Source organism: Anguilla anguilla, chromosome 13 (genome assembly GCF_013347855.1).
Source record: "Anguilla anguilla isolate fAngAng1 chromosome 13, fAngAng1.pri, whole genome shotgun sequence".
In the NCBI taxonomy this organism is placed as follows: domain Eukaryota; kingdom Metazoa; phylum Chordata; class Actinopteri; order Anguilliformes; family Anguillidae; genus Anguilla; species Anguilla anguilla.
In genome coordinates this window covers 41,508,699-41,531,407 of record NC_049213.1, presented here as the reverse complement: position 1 = coordinate 41,531,407, position 22,709 = coordinate 41,508,699, and the positions used below count along the sequence as shown (strand labels likewise).

At 47.4% G+C, this 22,709-nt stretch overlaps 1 protein-coding gene across 1 annotated transcript; it reads left to right on the top strand.

The window, feature by feature from the left end:
- Positions 1 to 272: 272 nt before the first annotated feature.
- Positions 273 to 20,424, top strand: LOC118211113 (solute carrier family 2, facilitated glucose transporter member 1-like). Its single transcript, XM_035387972.1, has 10 exons — positions 273 to 558; positions 10,110 to 10,205; positions 11,978 to 12,138; positions 12,626 to 12,866; positions 14,831 to 14,993; positions 15,973 to 16,160; positions 17,079 to 17,183; positions 17,340 to 17,441; positions 17,647 to 17,850; positions 19,938 to 20,424. The coding sequence occupies exons 1-10, from the start codon at positions 541 to 543 to the stop codon at positions 20,121 to 20,123; spliced, it is 1,464 nt and encodes a 487-aa protein (XP_035243863.1). The 5' UTR covers positions 273 to 540; the 3' UTR covers positions 20,124 to 20,424.
- The last annotated feature ends 2,285 nt before the right edge of the window (positions 20,425 to 22,709 follow it).

Genomic DNA, 22,709 nt, shown 5'->3' with positions numbered 1-22,709 from the left:
ATTCTAACCACCCTAAATACTGAGTGTAAACTGCTACTATGGATGGGGTGTTCTGGATGATGTATTTTTCTGTTTGTAATTCACGTCCATTTCAGTAATAATTTACAAAGGTAATTGTTGCGTCATTCTGCTGTGGAGCGAGGGTGAAGTGCCGGAACCAATCATTGCGCTTGGATGGAAGCAGACCCCCCCACACACCTCCGCGTAGGTGGCGCCAAAGTTTCTTCCAGCCAATCACAGCTGACTGATCGAACAAAATATATATGCGCCGGTTTATTTCCCCCTAGAACAATCTTTGAGAATCCAGATGTAACAGTGAACAGAAATAGTTGAAACGGAAAAAGTAAATTCTACTTTCGACTGACAACCGGCGAGGATTCTACAGTAACGAGAGCAAAGTTATGAAATACGCGGCGAACTGTGGACTTTACTTTTAAAGACATCGTAGCCACCTATAATCTAAACGTATTGCTTCGGTGAAGAAGAAAAAGGGGGTCCTTCTTTTCGTTTTACACACGCTGAGGCCAAACCCTGGCCAATATGGATTCAGACAGCAAGGTAACATTACATATTTTTTGCGAAGCAGGTCAATGATTTGCGTATGTGACTATTGTGACGCATGGTGTCAGACCCACGGCTAGTTCTTGAAATGTGGTTAGACTGGTTTAATAACAACAACTGAAGTGGGCTATTCAGTTATGGAAACTGGCCAACTACCCGGTAACCATAACTGTTTCAACATTGACGCCAGATGAAAACTTAAAACAGCCATTTTGCAGTAGCCTACTATTGATCGTTTTCGTCATCTTCGGTACTGACCGGACTCGCTCTGGGATTTCCGCTGTCTGCTAAGAATAAATATGCTGTACGCACTCCAGTCGAGTCAGAGCCTCATGAATCCTGGTGTACGTGCTTCCGATGGCGTGACTTAGGCAGCCGATTAGCCTAAAAGTAAAAATAATAATAATTAAAAAAGGTTAAGAATAGTACAATGAGAGAATACTAACGCTCTAGTACATACAGTGACTTGACAGGACTATACTAACATTATTTTCTTGGAAAATATTAATTGAATTAGGCTATGTTTTATTATACATGTACCTATGTTTTAAAGTGTTTACGTGTTTACAGTAGCTGACTGCTATTTAGCAAACATTCCGGACTTACACAAATTGATTTAAAAAACATAAAAAGATCCATACACACACGTATACACGTGCAGTAGCCTATATATGTGTACACACGCACGCACACAATCCAGTTTACAATGTTAGTGTCTTGGGATTTAGGTTTCATGACCGCCTCCCTCTGTACTGGATCATTGTTAAATGCGAAAGTTAAAACCTTAATAACAAAATAAATATTTAAGGTTCCGTCTATAGCTATTAATATTACTGTTTGAATGGTTTTGGTTGTTGTGCTGGGTGTGATAAAAAGTTCTATAACCTGTAGAAAAAGTACTACAGAAGTAGCTGTGGTGTATGGCAATGGCTTTCTTCAGTAAGATGATAAGACTGCTGCAGGTATAACACAAAGAACTGAGAGATTCTAACTTGAAGACCAGTCAAATTAAGTCTTAAATATAAGCCTCAAGGGAAATCACTGTTGGTATAATGTGTCGGTATGATATTTCTGACGGTATGCAGGTGAAAGCTTTTGGTTTCCTGGTTTGTCTGGCTCATTTTTCTGTGTCTGCCAGTTTGTATCAGGTTCTCAAACTGGTTTCCATAGTATCCGAAGAACCGGTCTGCGTACTTCAGAAAAGTCTGTCTCAGAAATTCCCAAAATGTCCTATATATATATATATATATATATATATATATATATATATATATATATATATATATATATATATATATATATATATATATATATATATATATATACATATATATACAGAGAGAGAGAGAGAGAGAGAGAGAGAGAGAGAGAGATGCTGTGGAGGCCCTTGCAGACGTGACTTTGTTGCTGTTTAGCATGGCTGGCGTTTCCACTGATTCTCTCATTACACACGGCTCCTTCCTCTGAATTGTGACTCACGTTATCCTCGTGCTATCGAGCTAGCCTCTTACATGCTCCCTCCCTCCAGCATCCAACACCGTTGCCCAGCAAAGCCCCCTGGCCGGTATGAAACAATGAATATGAGCTTAAAGTGCAGACTGTCAGCTTTAATTTGGGCATTTACATCCATATCAAGTGAACCATGTAGGAATTACAGCCCGTTTTACATAGTTTCCTCATTTTAGGGGACCAAACGTATTTGGACAGTTGCCTGTTCAGCTATGTCTTGGCCAGCTGCATGTGTCTATGTCAAAAGAGTGGAGTTGATTCTATGTGCCATTTGCATTTGGAACCCGTTGTTGTCTCTCAACATGAGGACCAACCAAGTATCACTGCCAGTAAAGCAGGCCATCATGAAGCTTAAAAATCTGAATACGTTGATCAGAGACACAGTCAAAACCTTGGGTCTGTCAAAATCGACTGTTTGATTATAAAAAAAAATAATGCACTGGTGAGCTCACCAGTAGCGAATGTCCTGGTAGACCTTGGAAGTAGTAGTAGTAGATTACTGAAGAATACTTTTAGTTGCAAAGAAAACACCTTTTCAACTATTGAACAGATCATGAATAATCCAAGATGTAGTAGTGGTGAGTCAAAGATTAAAATAAAGATAGGACTACACCAGCATTAGCTTAGAGGGTTCACTGCAAGATGCAAACCTTTGGTAAGACTCAATAACTTAGCAGCCAGGTTAGAGTTTGCATAGTAGTTCAATAAAAAGAAATATGGCTTGGACAGCGGGTTAGCTGCTTCTTATGTTTGCAAATTAATGGATTGTTCCAGTTTCAGTGTGTTTGTATGTCTGAGTGAATGTGTCTGTGTGTGTGCATGTGTGTGCGTGCGTGTGTGTGTATGTGGGTGCATGTCTGTGTGTGTGTGTGTGTGCGTGTGTGTGTTTAGTAGGTGTGTGATGGTGTGTGATTATGTGGGTGAGGCAAGAGCACTGATAGTCATTGCGGTACATATTGATTGTTGGGTACTGGCTGAATATGTGTCATGAGCTTTTCATTTCTTTAAAAAAGAAGGAAGACACTTCCTTATGTAAATTTGCTCATGTGATTTAAAGCTCAAACTAAGCAGCAGTTTGTGTTCTTGTCTTATGCCACTGCTTTAACTGTATTGGCTGAATGCCCTGCCCCATCGTCTCCCCTCCTCTGCTCAAATGCACCCTTCCTTCTCCAGCGCCATTGGCCCAAACCTGCCGTATGCTTAACCGGCCAGCAGGGTGAGGGGGCCTCAGGTCCTGCTCTGAGATGTGTATGTTTGTGTGCGTGTGTATGTTTGTGTGTGTGTGTGTGTGTGCATGGTTCTAACTTTGTTTCCCTTTGAGATTCTGTGTACTTGTATTTCGTGCAATGAGCGGACAGCCTGGGTGGCCATAGTTGCCTGGAAACAACTATAATTGCTCCAGGTGAGGTTGGCAGGTAGTAGTTATTATACATGCAGAAGGGATCCGCTCCAGACCACTTTTAATTCAGTTATAGCTGTGCCCCAGAATAACTGTTCCCTACTCGCTTTACTCTTTCCTGAAATCTGTTTTTAAATAATGAATTAGTTAAATAAAGCAACATTTATACATCTATACATTTTATTATATTCATATTTCAATACCATAAATTAGTCTTAGCCAAATAAATTTGTAGTTCTGTTAGAACATGAGTGTGATGGTTGGGGAACAGGGCTTGAAACTGCAGCTGCAGTTATACTCCAGAGCAAGGCGCTGCAGTTATACTCCAGAGCAAGGCGCTGCAGTTATACTCCAGAGCAAGGCACTGCAGTTATACTCTAGAGCAAGGCGCTGCAGTTATACTCCAGAGCAAGGCGCTGCAGTTATACTCCAGAGCAAGGTGCTGCAGTTATACTCCAGAGCAAGGCGCTGCAGTTATACTCTAGAGCAAGGCGCTGCAGTTACATTACAATTACATTACATTACAGGCTTTTGGCAGACGCTCTTATCCAGAGTGACGTACAACAAAGTGTATAACCGTAACCAGGAACAAGTGCGCTGGAAACCCTAGAGGGAAGTACAGTTCCAAGTGCAGCAAACGACCGCGTAGTTTAGCTTGAACCCTGCAGGTTAGTCTGATTAACACAAATAAAAGCAGCAACAAAGCAGTCTAAGCAAATAATACAAGCTACTAAGTCTAAGCAAATAATACAATCAATAATACAAGCAACTAAGCAACCTAAGATAAACAGCTTACCTAGCTACAACCCTAAGCTAACAGACAATTATAGACTACAGGGAAGTAGGGAGGGATGGGAAGAGGTGCAGCCTGAAGAGGTGAGTCTTCAGTCGTCGTTTGAAGGTGGTCAGGGTCTCAGCTGTTCTGACCTCCACGGGAAGGTCATTCCACCATCGTGGAGCCAGAACAGACAGGAGACGTGACCGGGAAGCGCAAGTGTGGAGAGGGGGGAGGTGCCAGGCGCCCTGAGGTAGCGGAACGGAGGGGTCTAGCTGGCGTGTAGGGTTTGAAAATCTTGTGGAGGTATGCTGGGGCTGAACCCTTGACTGCCTGGTATGCTAGGACCAATGTTTTGAATTTGATGCAAGCCATAACAGGCAGCCAGTGGAGGGTAGTGAACAGGGGAGTGACGTGGGAGTGTCTGGGAAGGTTGAAGACCAGACGAGCTGCAACATTCTGGATGAGTTGCAGGGGTCTGATGGCAGATGCCGGTAGACCAGCCAGAAGAGAGTTGCAGTAGTCCAGGTGGGATAGTACCATTGCTTGGACCAGGAGTTGGGTTGAGTAGGTGGTGAGAAAGGGGCGGATTCTCCGGATGTTGTACAGGAAGAATCTGCACGCCCGGCTTATACTCTATAGTTATACTCTTGAGCAAGGCGCTGCAGTTATACTCTAGAGCAAGGCGGTGCAGTTATACTCTAGACCAAGGCTCTGCAGTTATACTCTAGACCAAGGCGCTGCGGTTATACTCTAGAGCAAGGCGCTGCAGTTATACTCTAGAGCAAGGCACTGCAGTTATACTCTAGAGCAAGGTGCTTCACCTGAACTGCTTCCATAAACACCCAGCTGCAGAAAGGGCATAAATCTAAAGAGTGTAAGTCTCTCTGTGGACGTCCGGAATCTGCTGAATGTGTAAATGTCCTGTAAATGTAATGTAGGGAAACTTGTGTAAATGTAATGTAGGGAAACTTGTGTAAATGTAATGTAGGGAAACTTGTGTAAATGTAATGTAGGGAAACTTGTGTAGATGTAATGTAGGGAAACTTGTGTAGATGTAATGTGTAGAAAGGTTTGATAGGAGGTCTATGGGAGCCATTTGAGGGGTCAGATTGCATCATGCGTCTCATTCTGCCTGAACTGCTTCAGTGAGCGTTTGTGGCCGATGACATCACATCCTCAGGCCTCTTTCAGTGGAAGTGTGTTCATCACTGATTCCCAGGCATCTGCCCAAAGTAGGCTCTTCTTATGGGCCCTGTGAATTGATTGTGACTAATGAATCATTTAAAGTAGTTAGGAGGTTTAATTTATCGGTGTCATCCCCAGTGCGCAGAGTTGGCTTTATTCCCTCTAATACTGCACAGTCATTATGACTTGCAGCGGTGCGCTGCAGTGTGTGAAAGTGCTTTCTCATTCCCCATGATCCATTCCACTGGTCTGCATCATGAGCGCATCAAACCCTGTCCTCACTTCCCACTGTCCTTACTTCCTGCTGTCCTCACTTCCCACTTCCTGCGGTCCTCACTTCCGGCTTCCTGCCGTCCTCACTTCCTGCTTCCTGCTGTCTCAGAAGGAGATGAGCACTCAGGACTGTGTCCTGATCCTGAATGATGTGCAGCAGGTCACTGACGATTTACAGCACAGTCATTTACTAGCTGCTTTCAGCCAAAACATAAAAGCGTGTTAAATAGAGTGTGTCCGTGTCCGTGTGCGTGTCCGTGTCCGAGTGTGTCCGTGTGCGTGTCCGTGTGTGTCCGTGTGCGTGTCCGTGTCCGAGTGTGTCCGTGTGCGTGTCCGTGTGTGCGTGCGTGTCCGTGTGTGCGTGTGTGTGTGTACGTTTGCGTTTGTGTGCGTGCGTGTGTGTGTACGTTTGCGTCTGTGTGTGTGTGTGCGCGTGTGTGTCCGTGTACGTGTGTGTGTGTCTGTCTGTGTGCGTGCGTGTGTGTGTGTGTACGTTTGCGTCTGTGTGTGCGTGTGTGTATCTGTTTGCGTCTGTGTGTGTGTGTGTGTCTGTGTGTGCGTGTGTGTCCGTGTACGTGTGTGCATGTGTGTGTGTACGTTTGCGTCTGTGTGTGTGTGTGTGCGTGTGTGTCCGTGTACGTGTGTGTGTCTGTGTGCGTGCGTGTGTGTGTACATTTGCGTCTGTGTGTGTGTGTGTGCGCGCGTGTGTGTGTGTGCGTGCGTGTGTGTGTGCATGCGTGCGTGTGTGTATCTGTGTGTGTGTACGTTTGCGTCTGTGTGTGTGTGCGTGTGTGTCCGTGTACGTGTGTGTGTGTGTCTGTGTGCGTGTGTGTGTGTGTGTGCATGTGTGTGTGTACGTTTGCGTCTGTGTGCGTGTGTGTGTGTGTGTCTGTGTGCGTGTGTGTGTGTACGTTTGCGTCTGTGTGTGTGTGTGTATGTGTGCGTGTGCGTCCGTGTACGCGCGTGTGTGTGTGTGTGTGTGCGCGTGTGTGTGTGTACGTTTGCGTCTGTGTGTGTGTGTGTGTGTGTGTGTGTGTGTGTGCGTGTGTGTCCGTGTATGTGTGTGTGTGTGTGTCTGTGTGCTTGCGTGTGTGTGTGTGTACGTTTGCGTCTGTGTGTGTGTGTGTGCGTGCGTGTGTGTGTGTATGTGTGTGTGTGTCCGTGTACGCGCGTGTGTGTGTGTGTCTGTGTGCGTGCGTGTGTGTGTGTACGTTTGCGTCTGTGTGTGTGTGTGCGTGCACATTGTGTCCGTGTGTGTGTGTGTGTGTCTGTGTGCTTGCGTGTGTGTGTGCGTGCGTGTGTGTGTACGTGTGTGTGTGCGTGCGCACGTTTGCGTCTGTGTGTGTGTGTGTATGTGTGTGTGCGTGCGTGCGTGTGTGTGTGTCTGTGTGCTTGCGTGTGTGTGTGCGTGTGTGTGTGTATGTGTGTGTGCGTGCGTGCGTGCGTGTGTGTGTGTCTGTGTGCTTGCGTGTGTGTGTGCGTGTGTGTGTGTGTGTGTACGTTTGCGTCTGTGTGCGTGCGTGTGTGTGTGTGCGTGCGTGTGTGTGTGTACGTTTGCGTCTGTGTGTGTGTGTGTGTGTGTGTGTGTGTGTGTGTGTGTGTGTGTGCGTGCGTGTGTGTGTGCATGTGTGCGTGTGTGTATCTGTGTGTGTATTTAGGTTAAAGGTAAAGGTGTCACAGAGCAGTCTTTCAGTGCTGTACACATGTTGCAGTCATTCCTCAGGCGTGTGGCCTCTTGGCTCGTGTGATCTACCCCCCAGAGCACACAGTTTGTGTTTACAGTTCACCCTGCGCTTCTCCGACAAGGCAGGCTTTACATGATACATTTTAAACACTGTTCTGTCTCACTCTGCTTTTCAGTTTTTAGCATGTTACAGTTAATAGGATGGGTTGTCATTTTTTCCTGAAATTGTAATAATTTTGTCATCATCAATTTGACCATTTTTAGAGGAATAGGTTTATCCTGATGAAAGTATAATTGGCATATACACGTTTTTTGTTTCCATGTATGTATAGTGTAGACTGTCGGGCTGTGTAGGTTTATAGTGCAGATTGTCGGGTTATTGAGTTTTTATAGTGCAGACTGTAGGGGCGTGAGGTGCCTTTAAGAGCACCACCCACAGCACTCACATCCTGTTATGGATCTGGTTAAACAGCCCAGTGTGAACCCAACGACCTCACATTGCCTGACCCTGATTGGCTGCTCTGTGGCATGGAAGAGAACAGGGGTGGAGCTTTCAGTGAGCTTTCATGAACCTCGCAGTACCACCCAGATGGAGATCTTGAACAGCCATATTTGTGCGCCGAAATGGACTTCTTCCCGAAACACTCCAGACTCCCCCTTACACCCACGGGGCTGTTAGAATCCCACGCCCTCCTCATGGAACATATCCCTGAGCAGCACAGCATGTCACACCAGGATTTACGTTATTGTCCTCACTAGTACAACATGCCCTGACTTTATACGGTGGCTTTTAAAAGGATTTTGATTAGAGGTCAGGAATGTTGCACAGGAAATGTTTTTCAGGTTTGGTCCTAAATAAACATCAAACCGAAGACACAAACCATTGATGATGATATCACTACATCTCAATCTTGTGCAGTTAGCTCACTGCACATGTGTGTTCTGTTTTTACCTCATCTTGGGTAATTCTACTACAACTGAGATTAAAAGGCAGATGTGAGTTTACTGTATAGTAAGGTGTGTGTGCTTGCGTGTGTGTGTGTGTGTATATGTGTGTGCTTGCGTGCGTGTGTGCATGTGTATGCTTGCAAGTAATCCATCAACAGTTTGTTGTAGAAATTCTTGAAGCCACATTTCCTGAGAGACCCAGATACGTCAGCACGTGCCCCCCCCCCCACACAGGCGGGAGGGAACAGAGTGAATCACTGCTGATCTCTTTTTTAAGGAGAGCCGCTTTTATACAAATGTTCTCAAGAAGAGATTTTGGAATGTGAAACGCATTTCTAGGTAAACTCAGTTTGAGTTCCAGATATAGTCTCACACACACACACACTCTCTCTCTCTCTCACACACACTCACACACGCACAGACACACACACTCTCTCTCTCTCACACACACACACACACACACACAGACACATAAACATACACTCTCTCTCACACACACGCACAAACCCCTCATTCCCTCGTCCGTGTGTGTGCTTTATGGCTTCAGCCCCTGGTCTCTGCATGTAGTGTCCTGTCTCTGCATGTAGTGTCCTGGTCTCTGTGTGTAGTGTCCTGTCTCTGTGTGTAGTGTCCTGGTCTCTGAGTGTAGTGTCCTGTCTCTGCATGTAGTGTCCTGGTCTCTGTGTGTAGTGTCCTGTCTCTGTGTGTAGTGTCCTGGTCTCTGTGTGTAATGTCCTGGTCTCTGTGTGTAATGTCCTGGTCTCTGTGTGTAGTGTCCTGTCTCTGTGTGTAGTGTCCTGGTCTCTGCGTGTAGTGTCCTGGTTTCTGCGTGTAGTGTCCTGGTCTCTGTGTGTAATGTCCTGTCTCTGTGTGTTGTCTCCTGTCTCTGTGTGTCGTCTCCTGTCTCTGCGTGTAATGTCCTGGTCTCTGTGTGTAGTGTCCTGTCTGTCTGCTTCATACAGTATGGCAATACAAAGAAAATGTTTCCTTTACGTAAATCCATCCTGCTCTTCAGTGATAATCCTTTATTCTAGAACTGCTGCACTGCTCAAGGTTTGGAGATAAACATGCTAAACCCCTCGTTTGGAACCGGGATTTTGTTAAGCGGAGAACTTTCCTGCCCTAGTTTTTCTCTCTGTTGTCAAAGGTGTCTTCTCCACCCTCACAAATGGTGCTAAACCAGCCTGTTTGTGCAGAAGGGGGAGGAGTCTGCTCCAGAGATCAGATCAGAACAGAAAGGGTGACCTGAGGTCAGGGAGTAACCTGCCAGGTTTAAACCTTCCTTTAAACCGCGACGCACTGAGGAAGAGACCCTCATTTGCAATGCCGCTGAGACACAGCAGAACAGCATCGGATAAGACGAGTACAAAGAGATGCACTTAAACTTAGAATCAAGTTGTGGAATTGTTTTTATGGCAGCGATGAGTCCACCTTTAGTGTATTCTGTACGATACTCCGTGTGTGGGGCACTGAAGTGGAAAGCAGATCAATCTGGATTGGAGTTAACAGGGGGAACTCTGGGAAATCAGCCAGTCCTGGGGACCTGTGCAATATGAAGCTGCTCCAGACCAGTGAGGATGAATAAGGAAGTATCAGTCTGAGCATATGTTTATGGCTGTATAAAAGATGATAATGTCCAAAGGAGAGATAAAATGCCCAGCGCATCCATGATAAAATCGCAGTTTGTGTGTAATGGCGAGTTTTGTAATACTGGATGTGCTTTTGGTAACACCACTGACAGTCCCTGAAAATGTTTCTCTTTCCCTTTTCAGAAAGTGACGGGTCCCCTGGTGATGGCGGTGGGTGTGGCTGTGATTGGGTCCCTGCAGTTTGGATACAACACAGGAGTTATCAACGCACCCCAATCGGTGAGCAAGTAAAGATTTGAGGGGTCTCTCACACCCCGATCAGTCACACACTGATCCTCTCTCACACCCTGATCAGTCACACACACTGATCCTCTCTCAAACACTGATCAATCACACACACTGATCCTCTCTCACACCCTGATCAGTCACACACTGATTCTCACTCACACCCTGATCAGTCTCACACCCTGATCAGTCACACACACTGATCCTCTCTCACACACTGATCCTCTCTTATACCCTGATCAGTCACACACTGATTCTCTCTCACACCCTGATCAGTCTCACACCCTGATCAGTCACACACACTGACCCTCTCTCACACCCTGATCAGTCTCACACCCTGATCAGTCACACACACTGATCCTCTCTCACACACTGATCCTCTCTTACACCCTGATCAGTCACACACTGATTCTCTCTCACACCCTGATCAGTCTCACACCCTGATCAGTCACACACACTGATCCTCTCTTACACCCTGATCAGTCACACTGATTCTCTCTCACACCCTGATCAGTCTCACACCCTGATCAGTCACACACACTGACCCTCTCTCACACCCTGATCAGTCACACACACTGATCCTCTCTCACACCCTGATGCAGGGTCCAGGGGGTTGATAAGAGTGAGGGAGACCCTGCTGTATACAGCAACACGCTGATTAGATTAGTGCTCTCTCATGGGCTCGGAAACACCAGCGCTCCATCTGCACCTGGAACGGCCCGAGACTGGATACTCTGTACCCAGCAGGGGCCCGCCTGCCAGCACCAAGGTCCAGCATTATCACACGGCCTCAGCTTCATTCCACACACAGTCCCTCAGCTTCATTCCACACACAGTCCCTCAGCTTCATTCCACACACAGTCCCTCAGCTTCATTCCACACACAGTCCCTCAGCTCCATTCCACACACAGTCCCTCAGCTCCATTCCACACACAGTCCCTCAGCTCCATTCCACACACAGTCCCTCAGCTCCATTCCACACACAGTCCCTCAGCTCCATTCCACACACAGTCCCTCAGCTTCATTCCACACACAGTCCCTCAGCTTCATTCCACACACAGTCTCTCAGCTTCATTTCACACACAGTCCCTTGGCTCTGTTCATTAGCGTTTCACAAGCTTATTTGTTGCTTGATGTTTGGATGTTAATGCACAGGAACACTTTCATTCTTTGTGGTTGTGCAGAAGTTGGGTCTTTGTATTGAGTGCAGTGTTGTATGCAGTATAAACATCCTTCAGAAATAGACGGGGGTGATTACCCCAAGTGCCACCCAGGCTGTTTGGAGCTGGTAAATGAGCTGCAGGGTGAGGTACCACTGAGAGGGTCCGGCAGGTGTCTGGCTGCAGCCATCGCTGCTGTTTCCCTGGATGACTGGAAGGGATTGGCTCTGTCACCTGCCTGGGCAGAGAGATAAGAGACATAACCCTGGCTTGAGACAAGGGTAGAGATAGCACATTCCTCAGTGAGCGTTGGGGGGCAGGGCTAATTTGTGTCCATAGCAGCGATGAGCATTTGTTGACACTGCTGAGTCATGGGGGCGGGGCCTCCTCCAATGCCTGCTTCCTCCTCTCCAAAACTCCTAAGTGACCTCTGCTGCCATCTGGTGGCCAAGCAAGAGATGCTTCCAATTTACCACTTCCTGCTTCAGAGACATGGTGGATGTTTCCCCCTGCTGGAATAATCTGAGAAGTGTAATAAAGCGAGAGATGTGTTGAGACTCCTGAGTCTCCTGAGTGAGTATTTACTCTCTCTGTTCCCCTCGGTAGATTATTGAAGAATTCATGAATGAGACCTGGTTCGACCGCTACAATGAAAAGATCTCCGAAAACTCCCTCACCACCCTGTGGTCCCTGTCCGTCGCCATCTTCTCCATCGGAGGCATCTTCGGGTCTTTCTCCGTCGGGCTCTTTGTCAATCGCTTTGGAAGGTCAGAATTTAACTGTGGACTGGTACATGTGTGCATGCATGTGTGTGCATGTATGTGCTTTTGATAGTTTGAGTGTGTATGCATGTGTGCACGTGTGGATGTGTGTATATGTGAATTTGAAAGTGCATGCATGCGTGTGTGTGTACGTGCATTTGAGAGTACGTGTGTGTGCGTATTTATGTGCATTTCAGAGTGCGTGTGTGTGCACACGGTCTCTTTCTCCCTCCCCCTACAGGAAGTACTCCATGCTCATGGCTAACGCGCTCTCCCCCCGCAGGAAGTACTCCATGCTCATGGCTAACGCGCTCTCCCCCCGCAGGAAGTACTCCATGCTCATGGCTAACGTGCTCTCCCCCCGCAGGAAGTACTCCATGCTCATGGCTAACGTGCTCTCCCCCCGCAGGAAGTACTCCATGCTCATGGCTAACGTGCTCTCCCCCTACAGGAAGTACTCCATGCTCATGGCTAACGTGCTCTCCCCCTACAGGAAGTACTCCATGCTCATGGCCAACGTGCTGGCCTTCGTTGCTGCTGCTCTCATGGGCTTCTCCAAAATGGCCGCGTCTTGGGAGATGCTGATCATCGGCCGCTTCATCGTTGGACTCTACTCCGGCCTGTCCACCGGCTTTGTGCCCATGTATGTGGGCGAGATCTCGCCCACCGCCCTTAGAGGAGCTATGGGCACCCTTCACCAGCTGGGCGTCGTTCTCGGGATCTTATTTGCTCAGGTACCGGGGGGGGGTCGAACAGGGACTGGTTTTTTACCAGGGTTTCCTGGGGTCTCCATAGTTACACTGGTACACTGTTTGCTTTGCGTAAAGGGGAATTACACTTTATAACACTTCTGCTTCTCATGACTGATATTGTCCTTCTAATGAATGTGTCGCCCTTCATTTTTCAATTAGTTATTTCATTATGATAATATTTTACACTGTTTTGTTGTTTTCCTTTACAAATGCAGGAAGTAGACCCGGCCAATTTAGTGTCGAACTCGAGGATGCATATCATTGCGCGACTTCTGATGTGGGCGTACCTGCAGACAATAACGTTAGGTTGGTCGTAGTGTTGTATGACTACTAGCTAGCGAAACCGAAAATGTCTGTGGACGAAGGAGATTTTGTTTATGAACATGAGATTGTTGTGCCCTATCGGTTCGAGCCGGAATACACAGAAGAAGAGCTGGCTAATTTGCAGGCTGATCGTGCGAGTGCGAGAGCGAGTCAGGAGCGGGCTGAGATTGAGAAACCACAGGCTATCCCCAGGACAAACGGCAACTGGTGGTAGACATCCTATGTATCACAGACAGGTTGGTTGTAGAAATAGTGTTGTATTACTACTAGCTAGCGAAACAGAAAATGTCTGAGGGCAAAATAAATGGATGGTGGCAACCCTATAATAACAGTCAGCAAGCTGTCTAACTGTTACCGTAGACATCCTATGTATCACAGACACGATAGTGTTAGCCAGCCCGCTTAGTACCTACCTCGAGCGGTTCGACCAATGATGGGAAAACGGTGGGTACAGCTCCAGGCTTCAGACGGTCGCCTTGGTAGTCGGTGGCTTCAAATTGGTCGCTGCATTAGTCCCCGTTTACGAACTTCTTTGGCTGATATGTTGGGGTGTCTGATCACATCCAGCCATGTCTGGCACAAGGTTGCATCGCGTGGAAAACTGAAAATGTGCTTTCAAGGCAAGTTTAACCAGGGCAAGTTTATAACAACCGGGTACAATGCACCTCATTATTACACCGATATCGCATCAAACAAAAGCTTGCAGACATTAGTTTGTTCGATTTCAACGCTAAGTTAACGGAATGTTTTGCTTTGCTTCTTCTCGATTTTGCCGCGGAACAAAATCGAAGAAGAAGAAAAAACTGGAAACCAAAAACCGGAAACCGTACTACTATGTGGACTTGCGGTAAAAAAAATAGGTTTTTGTTTCTAACGTTAGACATTTAAAATGAAATAACTAATCGAAAAATGAAGGGCAACGCATTCATTAGAAGGACAATATCAGTCATGAGAAGCAGAAGTGTTATAAAGTGCAATTCCCCTTGAAAGGACCTCACAGCGTCTTAGTGCAGTTCTCACTGAGAGTGCCGCCGGTTGTTTTAAATTTGTCTACATAAATATTATATGTGTAGCACATAGGAGCTGCAGTAGCACCATGTAAGCGGGGGTTGTGTGTGGGGTGATGTGTGTGAGAGTTGTGTGTGTGGGATGCTGTGTGTGGTGGTTGTGTGTGGGATGATGTGTGTGGGGGTTGTGTGTGGGATGCTGTGTGTGGGGGTTGTGTGTGGGGGTTGTGTGTGGGAGTGCTGTGTGTGGGGGTTGTGTGTGGGATGCTGTGTGTGGGGGTTGTGTGTGGGATGCTGTGTGAGGGTTGTGTGTGGGGGTGCTGTGTGTGGGGGTTGTGTGTGGGATGCTGTGTGTGGGGGTTGTGTGTGGGGGTGCTGTGTGTGGGGGTTGTGTGTGGGATGCTGTGTGTGGGGTGCTGTGTGTGAGGGTTGTGTGTGGGGGTGCTGTGTGTGGGGGTTGTGTGTGGGATGCTGTGTGTGGGGTGCTGTGTGTGAGGGTTGTGTGTGGGGGTGCTGTGTGTGGGGGTTGTGTGTGGTGGTGCTGTGTGTGGCGGTCCTTGTAAGGGGAGGTGATGCTTTGGGGAGGTGCTGATGCTCCTCTCTGTGCCCCTGCAGATATTGGGCATGGAGTCCATCATGGGGAGCCCCACCCTCTGGCCGCTGCTCCTGGGGTTCACCTTTGTCCCGGCCTTGGTGCAGTGCGCTCTCCTGCCCTTCTGCCCCGAGAGCCCCCGCTTCCTGCTCATCATCCGCAACCAGGAGAGCCAGGCCAAGAGCGGTGAGCCCCGCCCCAACACCGCACCCCAACACGCTGTGCCCTGCCCCAACACATAGCGCCAAACACCCCACCACTACACACGGCGCCACACCCCAACACTCAGCGCCCCGCCCCAACACCCCACCCCAACACACAGCACCCCGCTCCAACACCATGCCCCAACACCTTGCCCCAACACACCACCCCAACATGCAGCGCCCCGCCCCAACACACTGCACCCCGCCCCAACACCCTGCTCCAACACCCCACCCCAACTCGCAGTGCCCCAACACCCCACCACAACACGCAGCGCCCCGCCCCAACACACTGCACCCCGCCCCAACACCCTGCTCCAACACCCTACCCCAACACGCAGCTCCCCAACACCCCACCCCAACACGCAGCGCTTCGCCCCAACACCCTACCCCAACATGCAGCACCCCACCCCAACTGTGGGGACTAGCTGTGGACACTAACTGTGAATGGTAACTGTGACTGTGAACACTAACTGTGAACGCTAACTGTGGCTGTAGACACTAGCTGTGGACACACTGTGGCTGTAGACACTAGCGGTGGATGCACTCTGACTGTGGACACTACCTGTGGATGCTAACATGGGCTGTGGACACTAGCTATGGACGCTAACAGTGGCTGTGGACGCTAACAGTGACTATGACATTAGCTGTGGATGCTAACAGTGACTATGGACACTAGCTGTGGACGCTAACAGTGGCTGTGGACACTAGCTATGGTTGCTAACAGTGGCTGTGGACACTAGCTGTGGACGCTAACAGTGACTATGACACTAGCTGTGGACGCTAACAGTGACTATGACACTAGCTGTGGACGCTAACAGTGACTATGACACTAGCTATGGACGCTAACAGTGGCTGTGGACACTAGCTATGGACGCTAACAGTGGCTGTGGACACTAGCTATGGTTGCTAACAGTGGCTGTGAACACTAGCTGTGGACGCTAACAGTGGCCATGTTCCCTCAGTGCTGAAGAAGCTGCGTGGGGTGGCGGACGTGAGCGCGGACATGCAGGAGATGAAGGAGGAGAGCAGGCAGATGATGCGTGAGAAGAAGGTCACCATTCCGGAGCTCTTCCGCTCGCCGCTGTACCGCCAACCGCTCCTCATCGCCGTCATGCTGCAGCTGTCCCAGCAGCTGTCCGGCATCAACGCCGTGAGTGTGCTGCTAACCGCACACACACACACACATCATACTCACCATACACACTCAATATACACACACCATACACCCTAACTGCACATGCTAACCGTACACACTCACTATACATACTCACCATACACGCTAACCGTACACACACCATACACGCTAACCGCATATGCTAAACGCACACACACACACACACATCATACTCACCATACATGCTAACCGTATGCACACTATACACATCATACACACTCAGTATACACACACCATGCACGCTAACCGCACACGCTAACCGTGCACACACACTATACATACTCACCATACACGCTAACTGCACACGCTAACCATGCACACTCACTATACATACTCACCATACACGCTAACCACACACGCTAACCGTACACACACACACACACACACACTCACGCACCCTACACACACACTATACATACTCACCATACACACTAAATGGTAAATGGACTGCTTTTATATAGCGCTTAACAATTGATGCCTCTCATTCACCCATTTACACACACACTCACACACCAACGGTGAAAGGCTGCCATGCAAGGTACCAATCAGCTCACTGAGAGCAATTAGGGGTTAAGTATCTTGCTCAGGGACACTTCGACACACCCAGGGTGGGGGATCGAACCGGCAACCCTCCAACTGCCAGACAACCGGTCTTACCTCCTGAGCTATGTCGCCCCCTACTACACTAACCGTACACACACGTTATACATACTCACCATACACTCACCATACATGCTAACCACACACACACCCTCACACACACTATACATACTGACCATACACACACACTCACACACTATACACACACACACACACACACACACACTGTACACATACTATACTCCTGTATACTGTGTACAGACTCTAATAGTCCTCGATGTCCCCGTTCTGCAGGTCTTCTACTACTCCACCAGAATCTTTACGAAAGCAGGAGTGGCCCAGCCAGTCTATGCCACCATTGGAACTGGTGTGGTCAACACGGCCTTCACCGTGGTGTCTGTGAGTATAAGTGGGCCTGTCAGGTTAAACTTACTGTAGAGCGTGCAGTTAACCTCTCTCTCTCTCTCTCTCTCTCTCTCTCTCTCCTTGCAGCTCTTCATCGTAGAGTGTGCTGTTAACTTCTCTCTCTCTCTCTCTCTCTCTCTCTCCTTGCAGCTCTTCATCGTAGAGCGTGCTGGCCGCAGGTCCCTCCACCTCATTGGCTTGCTGGGAATGGCGGGTTCGGCGGTGATGATGACCATTGCTCTCGCCCTGCTGGTACGTCCTCTCCTGCCCTGGCTGCTCAGCCAGGAAGCCGGGGGAACTCATTCCAAATATGACCCTTTTATTTATTTACCATTTAATTCTTTTCAGTTTTCGTGGTGGCAAGAGGGTCTCAGTGGGCCTTAGTGGCAGAGCAAAGGATTATGGGAGGATGAGGAGAAGGAAACTGTGGGTAAAACTGTGCTCTTCTGGTCCACAGGAGCAGGTGAAATGGATGTCCTACGTCAGCATCGTGGCCATCTTCAGCTTCGTGGCCTTCTTCGAGATCGGGCCGGGCCCCATCCCCTGGTTCATTGTGGCCGAGCTGTTCAGCCAGGGCCCGCGGCCCTCCGCCATGGCCGTGGCTGGCTTCTCCAACTGGACCGCCAACTTCATCGTGGGCATGTGCTTCCCGCTTGTGGAGGTGAGTGTGAGCGCAGCTGCAGCCCCATCTCAGAGTACACATTAATACCCAGGGAAACTCCACAGCATGCACATAGCGCATGTATGAATATGCTAATAGTGCATGTATGAACATGCTTATAGTGCTGGTATGAACATGCTAATAGTGCTGGTATGAACATGCTAATAGTGCATGTGTGAGCATGCTTATAGTGCTGGTATGAACATGCTAATAGTGCATGTATGAACATGCTTATAGTTCTGGTATGAACTTGCTAATAGTGCATGTGTGAGCATGCTTATAGTGCTGGTATGAACTTGCTAATAGTGCATGTGTGAGCATGCTTATAGTGCTGGTATGAACTTGCTAATAGTGCATGTGTGAGCATGCTTATAGTGCTGGTATGAACTTGCTAATAGTGCATGTGTGAGCATGCTTATAGTGCTGGTATGAACATGCTTATAGTGCTGGTATGAACATGCTAATAGTGCATGTATGAACATGCTAATAGTGCATGTATGAACATGCTTATAGTGCATGTGTGAGCATGCTTATAGTGCTGGTATGAACATGCTAATAGTGCATGTATGAGCATGCTTATAGTGCATGTGTGAGCATGCTTATAGTGCTGGTATGAACATGCTAATAGTGCATGTATGAGCATGCTTATAGTGCTGGTATGAACATGCTAATAGTGCATGTATGAGCATGCTTATAGTGCTGGTATGAACATGCTAATAGTGCATGTATGAGCATGCTTATAGTGCTGGTATGAACATGCTTATAGTGCATGTGTGAGCATGCTTATAGTGCATGTATGAACATGCTTATAGTGCATGTATGAGCATGCTTATAGTGCTGGTATGAACATGCTAATAGTGCATGTGTGAGCATGCTTATAGTGCTGGTATGAACATGCTAATAGTGCATGTGTGAGCATGCTTATAGTGCTGGTATGAACATGCTTATAGTGCATGTATGAGCATGCTTATAGTGCTGGTATGAACATGCTAATAGTGCATGTGTGAGCATGCTTATAGTGCTGGTATGAACATGCTAATAGTGCATGTGTGAGCATGCTTATAGTGCTGGTATGAACATGCTAATAGTGCATGTGTGAGCATGCTTATAGTGCTGGTATGAACATGCTAATAGTGCATGTGTGAGCATGCTTATAGTGCTGGTATGAACATGCTAATAGTGCATGTGTGAGCATGCTTATAGTGCTGGTATGAACATGCTTATAGTGCATGTGTGAGCATGCTTATAGTGCATGTATGAACATGCTTATAGTGCTGGTATGAACATGCTAATAGTGCATGTGTGAGCATGCTTATAGTGCTGGTATGAACATGCTAATAGTGCATGTGTGAGCATGCGTATAGTGCATGTGTGAGCATGCTTATAGTGCTGGTATGAACATGCTAATAGTGCATGTGTGAGCATGCTTATAGTGCATGTATGAGCATGCTTATAGTGCTGGTATGAACATGCTAATAGTGCATGTGTGAGCATGCTTATAGTGCTGGTATGAACATGCTTATAGTGCATGTGTGAACAGCTGGGAGGGGGTTATATAGCTGGGAGGGGGTTATATAGCTGGGAGGGGGTGCTGGTGGATGAGCAGGCTTACTGGAAAACACTTCGAACCGAACAGGATGTGAAATGAGAGAAGCTCATGATTTAGGAAACCACTCTACAGCTGGCTTTCATGTTTCAACGGCAAAATAACACTAACTTCAATTCAGAACTTACGCAAATTAAATAAAGTAAGTGATGTACATTGACATGTAATCTGTATCTTATAAGAGATGGCTGGATAGCCAGCCTTCTTTTCTTTGCCATGCAAAAACACGTTTTAGTTAAATGTGCAGAATGTGTCCTTGTACATGAGATGTGTTATTGGTGTTGCTTTTATTTATTTGTTTATTTAATTTTAATACAGGAACAAGTTTGAGAGTGCAGAGGTGTTAAAGTTACAGTAAGATGTGTGTTCAGTTTTTTGGAGTTTTCTGTCCAGCAGGAAGTGAAGATAAAAGGCTGTAAAACAGACGGCGGGGTCGTGTGTTCCCACGCTCTTCATCCTCCTTTCTCTCATTCTTCCTCAGAAATTATGTGACGCCTACGTCTTCATCATCTTCATCGTTCTCCTCCTCTGCTTCTTCATCTTCACCTTCTTCAAAGTGCCAGAGACGAAGGGCCGAACATTTGACGAGATCTCCGCCGGGTTCCGCCAGTCACCCGTGGCGAAACTGCCGGAGGCGGAGAACCTGCGAGAAGACTCCCCGCTGTGAAGCCCTGCCCACTCACTGGCCTCGCCCAATCATAGGCCCCGCCCACTCACCGGCTCCGCCTGTCACAGCCTAACCTCGCCCACAGGCCAAACTGCTCCTCCCATCATAGCCTAACCCTGTCCCTATGCTCCGCCCATCACAGCCTAACCCCACCCACATGCCACACTGCTCCAGAGCTGGGGAGAGGGGGGCCGCAGACAGGGCCTTCTCTAACGACAGAAAGCGCTGATGGAGCTGAATCAGAACATGCATGTTCACACTACTGATTGACACTGGGGGCAGGGGGGCAGAAGAGGGGGGCCAGGGGGAGAGGGTGGGGGTATGGGGCCTGGGGAGAGGGTGGGGGTAGGGGCCTGGGGAAGAGGGTGGGGGTCGGGGGCAGATAATAGGGGGCAGGAGCCTGTCTATTAATTTTCAGCTCTTTCTGTGTGGTAAAATAAGAGACAAACCAGGAACTGGGACCGAGTGGGGGGGGGGGGGGGTTTAGAGAGCAGGGAATTAGGGGGGAGGGGTTTACGGAGGGAGGGGCAGAATGGTAAAAGGGAATATTTGGTCAAAGGAAATTGTGGGTGGGTTCACAAGCAATCTGTTTTATACATATGTAAACATCTAAATATATATTTTTTCTATTTTTTTTTTAATTTCTTCTGTTTGTTACGTTTACAGAGCTGAGAGGAGCTCTGTACTTAAAGTCCTTGTGCTGTAACCAGACAAGAGGTCTCCTCTGTCTGTGCCTGTGCCTGTGCCTCCTCTGTGCCTGTGCAGGGATTTTATTCCTGACCAGAGAGCAGATCATCTCTCCATCTGCCGAGTCAGAGATTGTACAGACATGATGTGTACAGAGGCAATAATATAGAGCTATTGTACTGCCGTCCCACTAGGGGGCGCCGTTCCAATAGCAGTACTGAGGAAACCTATGCCTTTAATGACTTTCAGTTCTCCCTGTGCAGAGGGGAGGCCTTTTACCTGTTTTACCTGTTTTATCGCACAGACATTGTACACATCCTTGTGATGTTTGTGAATCTGTTCAATGATACTTGTGATGCATGTTGCTGAAGACTGTTTTTTGTTAGCACATTACTGTATTACAGTGATTATGACTGTTTAATGCTGTATTAAGGTATGCAGGGACTGTTACTGAAACTGACAAACGGTTAGGGAATGTGTGCGTTGCGCATGCGTTAACTGCAGTGTCACTGGCACACTGAAGGGGGCGCCTTCAGGCCAGCGCAAATAGAGAAAGGGAAAGTTGGATTCTACACTTGATCAATTGACACCTGTTACCCCGATGTAACAAACCACAATATTACTGTAGCACAGAGAAAACTGAATGTATGAATGAGGGCATTCTCAGCCCGTCCCTCACCAGCCTCTCTCCAGAAGCACTCCTAACCCTGCAGTCTGTGTGGATGACTGCGGACGGTGAGATAATCCCCAGTGTGTAAGGGGCATCTGTTCCGCTGTCATCATTCTGAAAAGGGCCCAAACTGAACATGGCTTCCAGCTTCCCAGCTACACAGTTATGATGCTTATTAAAACAAAGTGCAGGCCTCATTCCTGCAGTGTTCAAAAGCTCCTTAAGGCTCATCCCTGATCAGAACTCTCCATGCTGAATTCTAATGGCTGGGTACTGTTCTGGGATCAGTGCTGTAGAAGGGAACATGGTGCTCATGGGAAGGTTTGGAACGCATCCTCTCGCCATCCATCAAAGCTGTTTGGCTTTGTGTTCTGTAGTTTCCATAATGTTTCATTGCAAATACCAGGTTAAACATCAGAATAAATCCTTTGCAACTGCTCTGCCACTGCATAAAATTTAACTGCACTTTCGTACCCACTGCTCCATTGTACCCAGTCAGTCCAACTATTTACTGGTTTTTTAACTTGTGAAAATTAAATCAACTTTAATTTGACGATGAATTGTACACAGATTTTTATAATTTGTTTTCCAAATATGACTGAATAACTGCTGTTGGATTACTTGATATTATTTTTTTGTGTTACTGAAATGGTGTACCTTAACTATCCATTTAAAAATTCTCTTCAGGGTATTTTCCTTATTTCAGATGATAAGCGTTTAACCCTTGAACCTGCGGAGGGTGCTGGTTAGGTGATTAGGGATGAATGTGTGTCTGTTGCTTGCCCAGCAGAGGGCGCTGGTTAGGGATGAATGTTGTTTATCTGCACTGTTTGGGCGGCTTTCTTCAGTGGCCCTTCCCTCCTTCCCTGACACATTGAAAAGAAATGTACTGTATCTCAGAAAGCAATCTGGCCAATCAAAAAGCCATACAAATTCAGCTGCACCAAAGATTCAGTGAGGTCTGGTACAAATGTTGCCATGGTGACACAGACTGAACCAGACTGCCTTGAAAAAGAGCCATTTCGTATAACGCATTTCTAGAAGTTTGTAAAGTTTATAAACAAGAAAAAAGCAACATGGGCACACAATTATTAAGCAGGAGCAGTCTCCCCTTAAGTGCTTTATCCTGAATATGAAATAAACTGACTTCTGTAAATATTAGGGAATTCATAATTGTATTATAAGAGAAATAAATGATTGATAAATATGAGAAGACTTTTGTACAGCAC

Bases quoted from the DNA above. Each gene is read 5' to 3' on its own strand.
- LOC118211113 (XM_035387972.1), top strand. The intron at 12,867-14,830 runs GTACCGGGGGGG...GTGCCCCTGCAG, and splicing joins TCGGGATCTTATTTGCTCAG to ATATTGGGCATGGAGTCCAT. The intron at 16,161-17,078 runs GTGAGTGTGCTG...CCCGTTCTGCAG, and splicing joins AGCTGTCCGGCATCAACGCC to GTCTTCTACTACTCCACCAG.